The 18,075-nt window shown below is 45.1% G+C and overlaps 1 protein-coding gene across 1 annotated transcript in view; it reads left to right on the top strand.

Moving 5' to 3' along the window:
* Positions 1-16,860: 16,860 nt before the first annotated feature.
* The window catches only part of PODXL (podocalyxin like), a 136,291-nt gene continuing 135,076 nt past the window's right edge, over positions 16,861-18,075 (top strand). Inside the window, exon 1 of the mRNA XM_077473266.1 lies at positions 16,861-17,264. Coding sequence (XP_077329392.1) covers positions 17,222-17,264 — 43 coding nt within the window. The 5' untranslated portion in view covers positions 16,861-17,221. The remainder of the gene's footprint in view (positions 17,265-18,075) is intronic.

The following is an 18,075-nucleotide window of genomic DNA, read 5'->3' as shown; positions in this document are numbered from 1 at the left end:
CCTGTCCGCAGCCGGCTCAGCGGGGACAACGGAGCAATCCCCGCTGAGCGATCCGATCATCACGGGGCAGATCATTACTGATCCGCCCCGTGTGAAAGGGGCCAAAGATGGGCACTGAGTGCGGCAAACAGTTCTGAAATATTTGGCTAGATGGAGAAAGTGCAAAAGATGTCTCCATGTACACTCCACTGTGTAGATGGGGTAATCTCCCACTGGGCCAAGGCTCTCAACCTAAACAATGCTAGCACCCAATCAGAAAGTTCAGATATTGTGAGAGCAAGTGGGGCCAAGTAGCAACATGTATAAGCTTGGGACAGTGGGAGATTCTTCTGTGCGTACAGTTCAGTGTACATGGAGGAATCTGGGGTTGGTTGTAAACATTAGTTCGTGTAGGTAAAACATTAAGTAGTGTAGGTAAAACATTAAAAGTAACATTACACAACAAGAAAAATAAAACTGTCATATCACTGCCATAGGAATACTATAAGTTTTCATAAATTGGATAATTAGGGTTCCGCAGGGAAGAATGGCTTGGTTCACTGCCAACATCTACGGGTGATCCTGAATGGGAAGATGAGGGTGAAGACACTGGGTGTGGCTGCACATGCATCCTTTGGTAACCAGGATTAGACGGGTAAGGTGTATACAGTGGTGGGGGTCCTGCATAAGGGTTAATGGCAGATGTTGTGTCATGGCACTGCTGACTGGGCATTGGTCTACTGAAAGAGCCACTAGGTGAATTAAAACCCATAGCCCATGGCTGAAATTTAGGATATGGGCGTTGCTCTTTGCAAGCGGACACAATATACGTTAAATAGGCATGTATATCACCCCTGACCTCAGTGCGCTTATCTGCAGGAATCTCCCTGATTACACAAAGCAACATTCTCAAGAACATAACATCTGGGTCTGAGATGTTGAGGAATTCATCATCTTTGGCCTGGTTTTGTGATTGTTTTCTCATTTCTTCAATGATACGATTGAAATATTCCTCAAAAGGTGTCTCTTGTTGAGTACGTGTTCGACGGGTGGTGGAAGTAGACCGGACTCTCCTATCTGGATTTGCCTGCAATAGTTATAATATATAGATTATGCATCTGATACTGAGGTCACACTTTAGTGAACAGCATATGATGATGATAAGGCTTGTACAAATATTGCAGCACCTGTTTAGAATAGATCACACACAGGTACTTGTTTTGCCGCAAAAACCTGATCTCACTGAAGACCTCCAAAGCCAGAAGAACAAGTCACACCTTGCACAAAAATAAGCTGTTGTTGTTTCTCCAACATTTGTGCCAACACCAGCTGCCTTTTCAAAATGTAAGTAATACGTTTTTTTGTGGACAGAAATTGTGACATTTTTAAAATACATACCGCAGGTTCTTGAGTGGATGGATGATATTCTTGGGATGACACTGTCTCTGTGGTTTCTTGACTGGTGTCAGTGTCTCCTGATGGTGATGGCGACGAACTTTCGCGCCTTACGCTTGCTCTCGCAGGGACACTTGACACAGTTCTAGGTAACAATAAAGATTACACGTTTAAAAAAAAAGTGAACATGAATATGCCTTTACTGGTCACAAATCACTAAGTAAAATAAATGGATATACTTACGCGCGCATCTCAGTGGTGCGCCTCAAAAATGACAAAGCCTCTGCATGGGGGTTAGGCCTGCGACGAGTTGAGGGTGCTCCGCTTCTCTCCGCAGCCTTCTATTCGTTGACTTCTTTTTTGTAACGGTCGCGCAGGGACCTCCAACGTGTATAAACCTCCTTTCCTGCAATATATAAAAAACATAGAATGCACTTTTTGGTTAAGTTCTATTGGCAGATAGCATGTCTAATTTTGTGGAATTTGCAGCATTGTCAGTGACAAAGTGCTGTATTGCTATAAAATGGCCTGGTCATTAGGGGGTAAAATCTTTACTAGGATGCATGTGTACCCTGCTGCATAGACACAACAAACCTTGCACTCACCTCGGTTATCCTGTTCAGCTGCAGACATCTCGTCCCAGTTCGGTGTGACATATTTGTAGACTTCCTCCCACTTTGCTCTCTTCAGCACTCGGTCTGCATATCCTGGGCATTCTGAGTCCCATAACTCTGGTCGGGCATGCACCAGTGCGATGATGGCCTCGTGCGAGATATCTCTTGCCGCCATGCTGTCTTCTCCCCTTTCATCCCTCTCAACTTCCTGTGTCATTTCCCAGGTACACCTGCTGATTAGGATGTGCTTCCGGGTGTTTTTTTTCTTCTTTCACGCTGCTGGCCGCAATTGACACAAAAGACTGCGATTACCTGCGGTTATGTGCTTATAGCTGTGCTACATCGCACCTGGACGCATACAATTCTATTTTTTCTATTCGCACCGAACCGCACGTAACGAAATCGCAGTTAAACGCTGTGTGTGAACAGGGCCATAGGAAAGCATTGTGTGCCTTTGGCTGCGGTGGAAAACTAGAAAATCCGCAGCTAAAAGCACCATTCTATCCGCCCGTGTGAAAGGGGCCTAAAACGTTAGCTGGCGTTTCCTTTTTCACCCCCCCCCCCCCCCATGTCGTGGCTTTTTTATGTGGTTCATATCTTTGTCTTTGGGGTAAGTTTGTTTTGATTACTCAGAAGAGAGAATATTATTTAGGCTGAGCAGTAGTGGCTGGGTTTATTTATTGATCTATACTTTTAAGTGATGTGATAATAAAACTATTTGTAAATATTTTTTAAAATGTATTAAACCAATAATAACAGCCACGGCCAAATTATTTATCCAATAAAATATTTTATTTCAAATGAATTGCTTGTCTGGTTTTGATTTTATTATATATACAACATAAAATGCCTGCTGCCTTCTAACCGATGTGCATATGTGATTTGGTGTCTACCTGGTGGGTAAGCCATAATAATTTTGGAGGATTTAGAAGGTAGTGATCTTCAGCCATATTGTTAATCGAACACACTTAGACCCCTTTCACACTGCCAGCGTTTCTCAGGCGCTACAGAGATAAAAATAGCACCTGCATAGTGCCTGAAAAAAGAAGCTACATTCACTCCAGTGTGAAAGCCCTCTGGTTTTCACACTGGAGCGGTGTGCTGACAGGGCGTCACAAAAAGTCTTGCCAGCAGCTTCTTTGGAGTGGTGAACTCACCGCTCCTCCACCGCTGCTCCCCATTGAAATCAATGGGGCAATGCTGCGATACCGCCGGCAAAATACCGATCCGGCAGCGTTGTGTGAGCAGAATTAACCCTTTTTTGGCCGCTAGCAGGGGGGGGTTAAAATGGCCCCTCTAGCGGCCAAATAGCGCCGCTAAAATTAGGATAAAGCACCGCTTATGCCGGCGGCAGCTCGGTGTGAAAGGGGTCTTCATACATACATGACATTCACTTTGAATATTTTTCAAAAACTTGCCTATTTCTAGGTTATCCAAAATAATGCAGAACAAGATAAAAATGTCTCGCCGAGTAATATATCTTATCAGATATGCTGTTTGCAATAGATTTCCTGAACACATTGTTCTGAAAATAGACTGTGCATCAAACATTGTGAACTTTTTCAACTTTGATTTTAGATCTTTCAAATAGTAATATGTGAAAAAGTAAGAAAAAAATCAGCAATGCACTTTCTTGCTAGCTACCAACACTACCAAGGGCAGCCTTCAGGCAGTATTGTATCAAAGGCAGAAGGTCTAGGTAGGCTATAGACAGACATGTAACACAAATGGGATGGTTTGGGGCTGTAATCAGAGTAGCTTGGTTCAAGGGAAAAGAAGTGAAGGCGGGAGCTGAATCAGAGATGAAGGACCTATGAATGCCCACAAGAAGTTTATTGAGAGCCCTGGTTTCTTAAGCCCCATGTACACTATCAGATTTTCTGCTGATTTTTTTCCTTCAGATTTACCAAAACCATATAATATGAGGTCAAACCTTAGGAGTTTCAACATGTATGCAATCAGGCAGGCCCTTGCACTACATGGTTTTGGTGAATCTGAAGAGAAAAATCAGCAGAAAATCTGATAGTGTGTATGGGGCTTAACTGTATGTGCCCAAAAAAATGCACATAATAGATTCTGTCTCGTCTGTTGGTATTTAAACACTTTGGCAAATTGCTTGCATTGGCTGAAAGGCATGCAGAACAATTTTTAGTATCCAGGACCTTGTAAAAGTAATTTTTAACCTTTTCAGATACAACATTAGCTTAACCACTTCCAGACCGGTGCATGCCGATGTACGTCGGCAGAATGGCACAGGCAGGCATATTGGCGTACAGGTACGTCCATTTTAACATGCCGCCCTGCCATCGCGTGCGCGCCACCAGCGGTGCGCTCACGTGCCGGTCGGGACCCCCGTGAGTCCGGTCGTGGATCCTGCGGACTCGATCGTCGTGGGGATACCCACGATCGTCTCACGGGGCGGCTGAACATTCTGCCTAGCAACAAGTGACGCTGATCTCTGCTCCATGTGATTGGAGCAGAGATCAGTGTTCACTAACACAAAGCCCAGCCCCCCACAGTTAGTAACACGCCCCTAGAAACACTTAACCCCTACACTGCCACCCCCTGGTTATCCCCTTCACTGCCAGTGTCATTTACACAGGAATCAGTGCATTTGTATAGCATTGATTGCTATATAAATGACAATGGTCCCAAAAATGTGTCAAAAATGTCCGATGTGTCCTCCATAATGTCGCAGTCACAATAAAAATCGCTGATCGCCGCCATTACTAGTAAAAAAAAATATTAATAAAAATGCCATAAAACTATCCCCTATTTTGTAAACACTACAACTTTTGCGCAAACCAATCAATAATCGCTTATTGCAATTTTTTTTAATCAAAAATATGTAGAAGAATACATATTGGCCTAAACTGAGGGGAAAAAATGTTTTTTTTATATATTTTTGGGGGATATTTATTATAACAAAAAGTAAAAAATAATGCGTTTTTTTCAAAATTGTCGTTCTATTTTTGTTTATAGCGCAAAAAATAAAAACTGCAGAGGTGATCAAATACCACCAAAAGAAAGCTCTATTTGTGGGAAAAAAAGTGCGTCAATTTTGTTTGGGAGCCACGTCGCACGACCGCGCAATTGTCAGTTAAAGCGACACAGTGCTGAATCGCAAAAAGTGGTCTGGTCTTAAGCCAGCAAAATGGTCCGGTCTGAAAGTGGTTAAAGAAAAAGAAGGTCAGCAGGTGTACTACATAAACCCAAAAGCTCATGAAAAAAATGAATGGCGTCTGTCCAAAGCAATTAATGTCCTTTTCCTATTATTGTTTTTGGTTAATGAACATTATATTATAAACTCCCAGATTAGTAAAGACAAAAGCCCCTTATGGTAATTGGGTGTGACTATCAGAAGCAAAGGGTGCATATTCTTGACGTTTATTTTTCTACAGTCTCTGATATTTAAAGTCAAGCTATAGGCAAAACTTTTTTTTTTTTTTCATTTTGGATAGAGAAATGGAGGATTATAACCCCTGTTAGTTTATTTTTTTGCCATATGTGCCCCATGGTTAAAACAAGAAGTGAAAGGAAATCCCTGCAATTAATGGAATAACTTGGGGACCCTCTGGCTATCAGAAATAGTGCCCCCATTGGAAGATTTCCCCTCTACTACTTTTTTGAGGAGAACCCAAAATGTGGGTTTTACGATCACTTCTAATGCTAATGGTCAGGACAAATAGAGAGGATAAATTTCCCTAATGGGGGCACAGACTGCAATAAAAGCTGACAGGTATTCTAATCCCTCTTCACTCTATCCAAAAGTAAAGGAAACATTTTGCCTTTAGTTATACTTTAATACTAGCTAAACACAGCTTGGCAAGAAGGAGACCTGGACTTCAGCATAAATCCTAAATTCTCTTTAGGTTAGTCCTTTATATACTCTGATGCCACGTACACACGATCGGAATTCTCGTCGAAAAAAGCTCTGAGGGTTTTTCCTTCGGAATTCTGATGGAATTCAGCTCAAACTGTCTTGCCTACACACGGTCACATCAAATTCCGACTGCCAAGAACGCGGTGACGTACAACATGTACGACGGGACTAGAAAAAGGAAGTTCAATACCTAGTAGCCAATAGCTTCCATATCGTAGTTGAATCTGAGCATGTGTGAGTTTTTGCGTGTCAGAATTGCATACACAAGATCGAAAGTTTTTCCATTGGGAAAATTGAGAACATGCTATCAAATTTTTGCTGGCGGGAGTTCGGCCAGCTAAATTCCAATGGAGCATACACACGGTCGCATTTTCCGATGAAAAGCTCTCATCAGTCTTTTGCTGGCCGAAATTCCGATCGTCTGTACGCGGCATGAGCCTTGATTTTGGTAAATCAAGCTGGAAAGGGTAAACCATGCTATGAGGTAGTAGGGCTTCCTTTGTCTCTTGTGAAAGATATCAGAGAATTTTCAGTATGCTTTAAGCCCTGTACACACAGGCCAAATATCGGCCAAAATCAGCCGACACTAAAACCAGCCGACTTTTGTGTACAGCTGCCTATCTGACAGAAGCTGATCACCTGACTGGCTTCTGTCGAAAGAGCATGCTTGAAAACCAGCAGCCTATCAACATTTGATCAGTGCATGCAGCCAATGGCTGCGAATGCTGACTGGTGTGCTCTGGCGGCGGGGCGATACCCCTATCAGAACGCAATAGCACAGCAGGGGAGATCGGTGTACTAACATTGCATAGTTAGTACGGTGATCTATCAGTTTTATTTGTTTAGCTCACTGTTACTTAACCCAGGACACTACATTCACTATATTTGGTCTCCCATAGTATGGAAATGCAATTATTTTAGTAAATATTCACTGCTAAATTCCCTTTCTCATCAGCAGTATATAGCAGCCTTGTGACTTCTATCAGTGTCTGGCCAAGCACTGGTTGAAGCTTGTAGAAGGAGTTTTCATTCTCCTCTGATTGTGCCATTAAGGTGCATGACTCCTGACCCTCTGTCTGGACAGTGATGATTGGCCCTGTGCTGATCACAAGCACACTTCCAAAAAATAAAAAATAAAACCCTCTAGCAATACACACCAAACTGAGCATGTGCAAAGTGCCTCCAGGGCTCTGTACACTCGGCAAATGGATTGGGTACAGTAAAAGAAGGGGATGATCAGAAAAGATGGGCACAGAGGATTAAAGCAGAGTTCAGCACACAGCATACCGCTTCCTCCCTTTGTAGTGGCTTCCTCCTGTAAGTTGGGGGAGGGGGATGGGCGGCTGGGTTGGGAAGTGTAATGGGGATTTGGAGAGGGGGGATATGTGCTATAAGGAGGGTATGGTGGTGGGGGGTTGAGCCAGTAAGGGGGTGTGGGATTTGGGTAGGGTGGAAAAATTTGTGTTGGGAAGGGTAATTTTGAGGGGGTTGTGGTAGGAAGAGGGATTTGGGGGAATTTGTCCTAGGGCGGGGATTGGAGAAAGAAGATTTGTGCTGGGAGGGGATATAGGGGGAGGATTTGTGCCAGAAGGGGTAATAGGAAGGATTGAGGGATTTGGGCTGGCAGGGGAGATTTGGGGGAGAAGATTTGTGCTAGGATAGAATGTTTGAAAAGAAAGAGGATGTGTGCTAGTGGGGAGATTTTTTTGGGGTGAGGGAGATTTTTGCTAGGAGGGGAAATTAGGGTGGGATTTGAGCTGGGGGGCGGGATCATGAAGGGCAAAGATTTGTGCTGGGAGGGGAGATTTGAACGTGGAGTTGGGGGAATATGTGCATTAAGCCGCGTACACACGTAGCCGTCTGTCCGACGTACTTAGTCTGGCGGACGTCCGCCAGACTGTCCGTCGGAATTTCCGAACGGGCTACTTGCCCACACACGGCACTTTTTCAGCGGACTAATACGGCATACTAAGTCCGCCGTACTAAGTCCGCCGTACTTTCGAAATGAACGGACTCGCCCACACACGCGGAGGAAAGTCCGCTGATTTCGAGCGCGTCTCCAGGTAGGTGGGGCCCGCGAAGAAGACGTCGCTGGCCCCGCCGCCTGGTATAGACTTAAAGGGGAACCCCCAACGCCGAACAAAATCGGCGTGGGGATCCCCCCAAGTCCACAACATACCCTTGTCCGAGCACGCTACCCGGCCGGCCAGGAAAGGGGGGCGAGCGAGCGCCCCCCCCCCCCCCCTCCTGAGCCATACCAGGCCGCGTGCCCTCAACATGGGGGGTGCCTTGGGGAAGGGGGGCCGCGCGGCCCCCCCACCCCAAAGCACCTTGTCCCCATGTTGATGAGGACAAGGGCCTCTTCCCGACAACCCTGGCCGTTGGTTGTTGGGGTCTGCGGGCGGGGGGCTTATCGGAATCCGGGAGCCCCCTTTAATAAGGGGGCCCCCGGATACCGGCCCCCCACCCTATGTGAATGAGTATGGGGTACAATGTACCCCTACCCATTCACCTGTAAAATAAAAGTACAAAAAAAACACAACACACGAGATAAAATACTTTATTGCACAGCTCCGGGGGTCTTCCGTCTTCGGGGGTCTTCTCGCCGGACTCCTCCGATATCTTCTTGTAGCTCTTTTGCTAGCGGAGGAGTCCGGCTTTCTTCCTCGCCGCCGGCCTCTTCTCCCGACTTCGGGGGTCTTGTCCCCCTCTTCGGTTCTTCTGCCGGGCCACCGCGCCTTCTTATAGCTCTTTTACAGGCGGTGGTCTTTTATCTCCGCCGCCTTCCGTTCTTCTTCTTCTTCTCCTTCTTCTCCTGGAGATGTTGACTCGACGCTCTCTCCGGCCACAATGCCAGGGACGCGCTGCGCAGCCACTTATATAGGGACAAGAGGCGGTGTCACATGGCTTTATGTCACATGGGTTGGTCACATGGGTTGATGTCACATGGGGACTGTGACATCGTAAGGGGGGCGGGGTCACCACGTGACACCAACCCATGTGACATAAAGCCATGTGACACCGCCCCTTGTCCCTATATAAGTGGCCGCGCAGCGCGTCCCTGGCATTGTGGCCGGAGAGAGCGTCGAGTCAACATCTTCAGGAGAAGAAGGAGAAGAAGAACGGAAGGCGGCGGCGACAGAAGACCGGGCCACCGCCTGTAAAAGAGCTATAAGAAGGCGCGGTGGCCCGGCAGAAGAACCGAAGAGGGGGACAAGACCCCCGAAGTCGGGAGAAGAGGCCGGCGGCGAGGAAGAAAGCCGGACTCCTCCGCTAGCAAAAGAGCTACAAGAAGATAGCGGAGGAGTCCGGCGAGAAGACCCCCGAAGACGGAAGACCCCCGGAGCTGTGCAATAAAGTATTTTATCTCGTGTGTTGTGTTTTTTTTGTACTTTATTTTACAGGTGAATGGGTAGGGGTACATTGTACCCCATACTCATTCACATAGGGTGGGGGGCCGGTATCCGGGGGCCCCCTTATTAAAGGGGGCTCCCGGATTCCGATAAGCCCCCCGCCCGCAGACCCCGACAACCAACGGCCAGGGTTGTCGGGAAGAGGCCCTTATCCTCATCAACATGGGGACAAGGTGCTTTGGGGTGGGGGGGCCGCGCGGCCCCCCTTCCCCAAGGCACCCCCCCATGTTGAGGGTACATGGCCTGGTACGGCTCAGGCGAGGGGGGGGGCGCTCGCTCGCCCCCCCTTTCCTGGCCAGCCGGGTAGCGTGCTCGGACAAGGGTCTGTTGTGGACTTGGGGGGGACCCCCACGCCGATTTTTTCCGGCGTTGGGGTTCCCCTTTAAGTCCATACTAGGCGGTGGGGCCAGCGACGTCTCCTTCGCGGGCCCTGCCTACCTGGAGACCCGCTCGAAATGAGCGGACTTTTCTCCGGGCGGGAAAAGTCCGCTCATTTCAAAAGTACGGCGGACTGGCATACACACGGCCGGATTGTCCGCCGAAATGCGAGTACGGCGGGCAGATTGGTGTGCAACACGGCATTCTAAGTCCGCCGTACTTTCGGGTCAAAAAAGTATGCCGGAGGCTACACACGGGGGGATTGTTTGGCGGACTTGAGTTTGCCGGACTTTTCCACCGGATTGTTTGATCGTGTGTACGCGGCATTAGTGTTTGGGGAGAATTTTGGCTTGCAGATGGAATTTATGTTTTTTTTTTATGTATGCTGGAATGTTTGTGTTCACTAATAATAATTTTCATGTATTATTAGAGAAAATATTGTTTTGATATTTTTGCAGGTAGGCTGTACAGGGCCCCATAATTTGTAACAGCGGCCCTGGTCAGCACTCTATAGTATGGACCCAAATACATATAGAACATATGTACCCCAATACACTCAGAACTTTGTAGTAAGAACCCCAATACATATAGCGCTTTGTAACCTGTACCCCAATATACAAAGCACTGTATGTTGTGCATCCCAATAAACTCAGAATTCTGTAGTATAAACCCTAAGACTCCTTTCACACTGGGGTGCTTTTCAGGCACTTTATCACTAAAAATAGTGCCTGTGAAGAGCCTGAAAAGTGTTTCTCATGCCTCCCCAGTGTGAAAGCTCAAGTGCTTTAACATTGGGACGGTGTGCTTGAAGGATGGGGAAAAAAGTCCTGCAAGCAGCATTTTTGGGGCGGTTTGGGAGTGGTGTATACATCCTTCCCAAAATGCCCTGCCCATTGAAATGAATGGGCAGCACTGCCGAAACACCTGCAAAGCACTTTGGCAGCGCCACAACATAGGCGCTTTTAACCCTTTCTTCAGGCACTAGCGAGGGTTAAAAGTGCCCTGCTAGCAGCCGAAAAGCACCACTATAACAGTGGTAAAGTGCCGCTAAAACTAGCGGCGCTTTACCGCTAACGCCACCCTGCCCCAGTGTGAAAGTACCCTTATACATGATGCAATTTGTAACATGTAGCCCAATATACTAATTACTCCATATTGCGTACCCCAATACATAGCACTCTACAGTATGGTCCTTAATACATATAGTACTTTGTAACATGTTCCCCAATATACTAAGTACTCCATATTGCACACCCCAATAAACTCAGCATTCTGTAGCATAAACCCTAATATTATGATGATTATTATTATTATTACTATTATACAGGATTTATATAGTGCCAACAGTTTGAGCAGCGCTTTACAACATGAGAGCAGACAGTACAGTTACAATACAATTTAATACAGGAGGAATCAGAGGGCCCTACTCATTAGAGCTTACAATCTAAGGACTTTGTAACATGTACCCCAATATACTCAGAACTCTGTAGTATGCACCCCAGTACACTTATCAGACTGGACCACACACGCCAAATACACTCAGCACTCAAGCAAAGGGTGCATAACATGCACCCTTTTACATCCAGTTCTGTATACCCTGCTACATCTACACACCATCACAGCATGCATCTTATTACACTCTGCAATCCACAACATAAACCCAAACACACTAAAAAGACTGTACCATGTACTCTAAGAACTGACCAACATTTAGCCCAACACTCTCAGAACCCCCCTCCATTTACCCCCAAAACACACAATGCATATACTTATCACAACTCATACTTACTGTATCTCAGAGGTCCCAGCAGTGGATCAGAAGGAGGTCACATATCTGCAGCTCCCAGCCAATAATCTTCTTTTGCACTGGTTTCTCCCTGATTTTGCACCCAACATTTACACATTACTCCCCCTCTCACCTCTGTATGCAGTACTGGGAACTTAAAGTGATTGCAAAGGTTCTTTTTTTTTTTTTTTAGATGACAATTTTTGCATACTTACCTGCTCTGTGGATTTGCCCAGAGCAGCCCTGATCCTTTTCTCGTTGGGTCCCCCGTCATCTGTCCTGGCTCCTCCTCCCCTGCCAAATGCCCCTAATAGCAAGTCTCTTGCACACAAAGCGCGGCTCAGCCCCACTCCAGCTCTCTCCTCATTTTCTCACAATGGCTCCCGCTGCTGTGTCAGCCAATGAAGAGAGAGAATCCTGGGAGAGCTGATGCTCTCATGCACATCACTGGATCAAGATGGGGCTCAGGTAAGTATAAGGGGGGATTTGGGGGAGCTGTACCGAGTAGATTTTTTACCTTAATGCATAGAATGCATTAGGGTAAAAAAAAACCTTCTGCCTTTAGAATCACATTCAATATAAAGCATTCCAGCACTTGTTACCCAGAGGCGGCTCTAGGCTTTTTGAGGCCTTAGGCAAAACCTAGACATGAGGCCCCACCCCTGCCCATAATGGGAAAAATAATTCAAGCGATAAAAAAATGAACGGTACAAATTACATATATTAAGAGCTTTAAAGTGCTGGTGTCAGTGCTCTTGGTGCTGGTGTCAGTGCTCTCTATCTCAGTGCTGGTGTCTGTGCTCTCTATCTCACAGGTAATGTTAAACCGTTGCCGGTCTGAGCTTAATGCCGCAGCGGCATTGTTGTCAGCAGAGGCGGCTCTTCAATTAGGCTGTCAGGAGGCCCCTGTGAGTGCGAGGCCTTAGGCGACCGCCTTATTTGCCTAATTAGAGAGCCGCCTCTGTTGTTACCACTCTACCATAAACTGACTGGGACTCTGCCAAGGATGGGAGCCCTGAGCAGTTGTCCAGTTTGTCCTACCCTAATGCTGGCCCTGCTCCTTGAACTGTTTGTTCCCTAAATGAAATTAAAAACTCTAATCATCTCATCTCTGGATATGTTCTAGCTTATCTTTTTTTTATATAAAAGGGAGGTCTTCAGAACTGGACACAGTATTCTAAATAAGTTCTAACTAAAGATCCTGCTAATGATCATTTTAGTGATACAGACTAGAATTCTGGTCCAAGACCCAATTGGTATTTCCTGTCATAACTGCCTATCAGCGTTAATGGACAGTGAGCCATGCATGCACATCTCTGAATACATATAAAGCGGTTGTATATCCGCACAAGGAAAAAAAAATAACACAAAAAAACCTGTACGGCAAAGGCATAATGAGCTAGTACACACCGCATACTAGCTCACTATGAAATACTCACCTTAGAACGAGGTCCCTGGACGCCCACAGTGACAATTCCGGCGCCACAGGGAGGATGGGAGAAGAGCGGGGCTTCGGACGTCCGCATCGCTGAACCATGGGACAGGTGAGTGTCTGATTAATAAAAGTCAGCAGCTACACTTTTGTAGCTGCTGACTTTTATATGGGTGGATATTCATTTTATCTATAGCTAAGCCTTATTATAGGCTTACCTGCAGGTAAAAATCGCAGGTAAAAAACAAGATGTACAATCGCTTTAAGGTTTTTCACCTGTCACTCTCTACATTGGACAGATTGATTGCAGTGGGCGCCATTGGCTGTCAATCAAAAGCTGTAACACAGGAGCGGGGGGCAGAGCCTACATGGGTGCCCCCATGAAAATGGGCTTTCCGCAGGGGCATCTGATGAAGAGGAGGGGCCTGGAGTGCCAGCAGGGGGCCCCCCACAATAAAAGGTTTGGGGCTGCTCTGTGCAAAACCATTGCACAGAGCAGGTAAGTATAGGCATGTTTGTTATTATTAATATACAGTAGTTATATAGCGCCAACAGTTTGCATAGCGCTTTACAACATGAAGGCAGACAATACAGTAACAGTACAATACCTATTTAAGAACTGTCAAATGGCGGAGTAGGCATTTAGCAGTTAGCCTTCATCACGGGCGGAGCGATTTTTCTTTTTCGGGTCCTGCGGTGCGTCGGGCATTGTGATTGATGATGGATCTACATAGGGAGACATTGTTTTTTTACATTTTTTTAATAAAGGAAATGTCAAAAACTGCCTCCTGTCTTTATTTATTGTGTAAAGAGTAAACTAGTGCGCTCCACCTAATATGTCATAAAAAATATAAAAAATATATATAAAATTGATGCGCATAGGAAGCAGCCAGCATAAAAACAGTGATCTGTTTGAAAAAGTTACGTTCTGTAACGCAACGCGTCAGGGAAGGAATTTGGTGTCGGACCTATCACTTCCGGTTTACGGCCGAAACCGGAAGTCCGCGGTTGCTGCACACTCTGCTGTATTTGTGAATGTAAGTGTGGATTTTACCTTTTATTTCAATAAAATAGCGAAGATACTACACATGAAAGCCCTCTGTGTTTTTCCATTTTATATGGCTTGGATATCCTGGAGCTATTGGGAGGGCATATAATATATAACCTTACAGTGAAATACAAACAGCGGTGGAGCAGTGTGACTGAATGATTAAGAAGCCAGCAGTTACCCTTTTACACAGTGCCTGTTTACCAGCTATTGGAGGTGAGAGGCTGGGGAAAATAGTTGGTGCACCCATTAAGCACTGAAGTTTGCAGTGATTTGCCACTCTTGGGAATGGATTCTTCACATTTTTTTGCATGAACTTTATTTATATAATTTTTTTGCAATTTTATCAGTCATCAGTGCACTTTATTTATGGACAATCACGTGTGTATATTGATTATTTAAATAGTCACTACATTTGTTTCTTTCACGGATTTTCACTTTATATATTTTTATATATATTTTTTATATATATATATATATATTTTATATGTTTGTTTACATTTGGATTATCTATGCAAATTATTTCTATTTAATCACAGGATTGATAATTTTTCACGGACTTTTTTTCACTAATTGTTGCACATTTATTGCGTGCACGCGTATTTTAATTTGGATGATTTACATTGATTCATTTCTTATTATATCCATGTTTTATCTAGTCGCTAATATTTGATTTATATTGAATTTGGGATTATTATTTATTTCACAAGTTTTAGCACTTTTAGGTAGCGCCGCATTCTTATTAATCTATATGTCTTTATTTATTGTTGATACTTTTTTGGTGAATGAGTATGGGGTACAATGTACCCCATACTCATTCACATAGGGAAGGGGTCGAGATCTGGGGGCCCCCTTCTTAAAGGGGGTTTCCAGATTCCGATAAGCCCCCTACCCACAGGTCCCCACAATCGCAGCCCTGGGTTGTTGTGAAGAGGCCCTTGTCCACATCAACATGGGGACTAGGTGCTTTGGGGTGGGAGCACCCCCCCATGTTGAAGGAATGTGACCTCGTATGATTCAGGAGGGCACTAGCTCGCCCCTCCTTTCCTGACCTGCTGGACTGCATGCTCAGATAAGGGTATGGTATGAATTTTTCTGGCCGGCGCACACCGATGTATGTCGGTAGAATGGCATGGACAGGCAAAAAAAGAGGGTATCCACTCCCCCCCCCCAAAAAAATGACATGCCAAATGTGGCGTGTCAGGGGGTCACCTTCACTTAAAGCGAAAGTTCCATTTTTGGGTGGAACTCTGCTTTAAGGTGGAATAAAGGTGGGGGTTGTCCACTTAACCACTTGCCGACCAGCCGCTGTCATTTTACAGTGGCAGGTCGGCACGATCCCACGAACCGTTGTAGCTATACATCGGCTAGCAGCATCGGGTTAGCAGGCACGCATATGTGCCTACTGCACAGCGGGGGTGCCGATTGTCATTGCTGACAGTCGCGATGACCTCTGGGCAAGAGCGATCGTGAGCACGAGGAACAGGACACGAAAGTGTGTGTGTAAACACAAATCCCTGTTCTGTTCTGTGAGCAGTGACAGATTGTGTGTTCTTATTAACTAGAAACCACGATCCGTCACTTCCTCTAGTCAGTCCCCTCCCCCTTCAGTTACAATCACCTCCCAGGGAACCCCTTCACTGCCAGTGACATTTTTACAGTAATCAATGCATTTTTATAGCACTGATCGCTGTATAAATGCCAATGGTCCCAAAAATGTGTCAAAATTGTCTGATGTGTCCACCATAATGTCGCAGTCATGATAAAAATTGCAGATTGCCGTCATTACTAGTAAGAAAAAAAATAATAATAATAATAATAATAAAAATAATAATAATGCTATAACTCTATCCCCTATTTTGTAGATATTATAACTTTTGCACAAACCAATCAATATTTATGCTTATTGCGATTTTTTTTACCAAAAATATGTAGAAGAATACATATCGGTCTAAACTGAGAAAAAAATAGCTTTTTTTTAAAAAAAAGGGAATATTTATTATAGAAAAAAGTACAAAATATTGTGTTTTTTTTTTTCAAAATTGTCACTCTTTTTTTGTTTATAGCGCAAAAAATAAAAACTACAGAGGTGATAATATACCACCAAAAGAAAGCTCTATTTGTGGGGAAAAAGGGACGTCAATTATGTTTGGGTGTAACGTCGCACAACCGCGCAATTGTCAGTTAAAGCGGCGCAGTGTCGAATCACAAAAAATGGCCCGTCATTCAGCAGCCAAATCTTCTGGAGCCGAAGTGGTTATAAAAAGAAAAAAGAAAAAAAAGTGGAATCTCAATCTGGCAAATGTATAACTTTGTAGCAGATCAGCAAACTCATCACCAAAACACTATTACAGACTAAAATCTCTGCAAATTTCAACCTCTTCAGTTGCAAAAACAGTGACAAATAGGTCAAGGCACCCTATCACCATCCTTCCCCTGTTACCATGTGTACTGGCTGGGTTGCCCTAATCCTTTAGATCATTTTTTTTTATAGCAAGCAGGTTGTTTTTCTTGCTTTGTCTCTGCTGAGCTTGTTGCAGTTTACAGTATATAAAGTGTTTACTGACTGATGTTAGGAATTAAAGGGATGGGCTCTAGTTAATCCCACTTCATGTAACCCCCCCAGAGCCCAGCTGTCTGGTGCAGATTATCAGCATTTGGCAAACAGGGGATGCTCCTCACCAAGCACCATGGTAACAAGGGTTAATAAAGCAATCTTATTGTGTGCCTGGACTCTTCCAGCACCCTATCCACTAATGATTGTTTTAGCACAGGACTTCCTCGCCAATTCCTTTCATGGGGTCATTTCCATTGAATTCGCATCCTGCACATATCTTGGTCTGGGCTGCAGATGGAGGAGTTTCCTATGTTATTGTTTGGTGGGTTGGTCCACCCAACTTTTTCCTAGTGGAGAGAGGAGAGCCGATTTGTCCATGTCAAACCCCCACCTCCTCGTTAGAGATCAGTAATAGAGGCAGTGGGGGGGGATTTACAGCAACAAGTGCAGAACGAGCAGGGAATCCCAGAGCAGTGCACAGGGTGCTGAACTACATGCACACAGCCCACGGGGGAGAAGCTTTAGAGTGAGCAGACTGTGGGCAGCAAGCTTCATACTCTGGACTGGATCCCTACAGCAGCTTGAGTCAGTGTATGGGTGAAGCCTCTGGATAAGATTAGGACAGCCAAGGGCAACTTCATCAGCTGCTGAGCCCTGAGATAAGCAGAGCAGCTTCTCCTTGTGAAGTGGTCATCATCAGCTGAAGAAGTCGTGGGCATCATCAACTGAAGAAGTCATGGCCATCCTGTACCTAGTGCTGGCAGTCCTCTCTGTTGTGGGTGAGTGCATTGATGAATTCATGAAATCTTCCCGCTGTAGGCACCCATCCCCTCCCTTCCCTCCTGATGGAGTCACACGGTCCATGTAGGAATTTGGTGCACTCATTGTTAGGGCTTTTCTGCAATAAAAGGCATGTGAGAGCTCAATTCACACCCTGGAAGACTTCCCATTAAATGATGACAATGAGTTTGTTTAGTCAATACCTAGGTTTGTTATTATACATTGTAACTGATTTTAACACTATACATCGTAACTGATTTCAACTTGTTACAATGTGGAAACATTGTAGGTTATCCATTCATTATATTCAGTGAACTCCCCAGTAAGGTTGATTGATATAAAGTTCTTTGACCAAGTAACCTGCAGCATCCTCATATGTTCTTTGGTAGTTTGTGGTACCCTAGTGCAGGTTTGCTGTGGTTGGAGTTGGACCTATGGACCAAGTTCTGTGGTTGGAGTTGGACCTATGGACCAAGTTCTGTGTGCTTGGAGTTGGACCTATAATTCCACGAAAGACAGACTTGCAGTAATTTGGTACAAGTCGGTGTGGTGTTGTGTGATCTGCCTGCTGGGACCTATAGGTCCACCAAAGCCAGAGAAGCACCGCTGGTTCTCTGATGCATGCTGCTATGATATCATCTTGTTTGTTGGGACCTGTATTCCCACAAGCTAGAGAACCACTTGCAGAATTTTGAGGCAGGTTGCTGTAATATAGTCGCCTGCTGGGATCTGTAGTTCTACAAATGCTGTGAACATTCTGCAGCAGTCGATTAATGATTGGTGTGGTGTGGTTTGCTGGAATCTCAGATC

The sequence above is a fragment of the Lithobates pipiens genome, unplaced genomic scaffold, assembly GCF_037356315.1.
Source record: "Lithobates pipiens isolate NorthernLeopardFrog02 unplaced genomic scaffold, aLitPip1_a1.2 Scaffold_8, whole genome shotgun sequence".
In the NCBI taxonomy this organism is placed as follows: Eukaryota; Metazoa; Chordata; class Amphibia; order Anura; family Ranidae; genus Lithobates; species Lithobates pipiens.
This window is presented reverse-complemented; position numbering and strand designations above follow the sequence as displayed.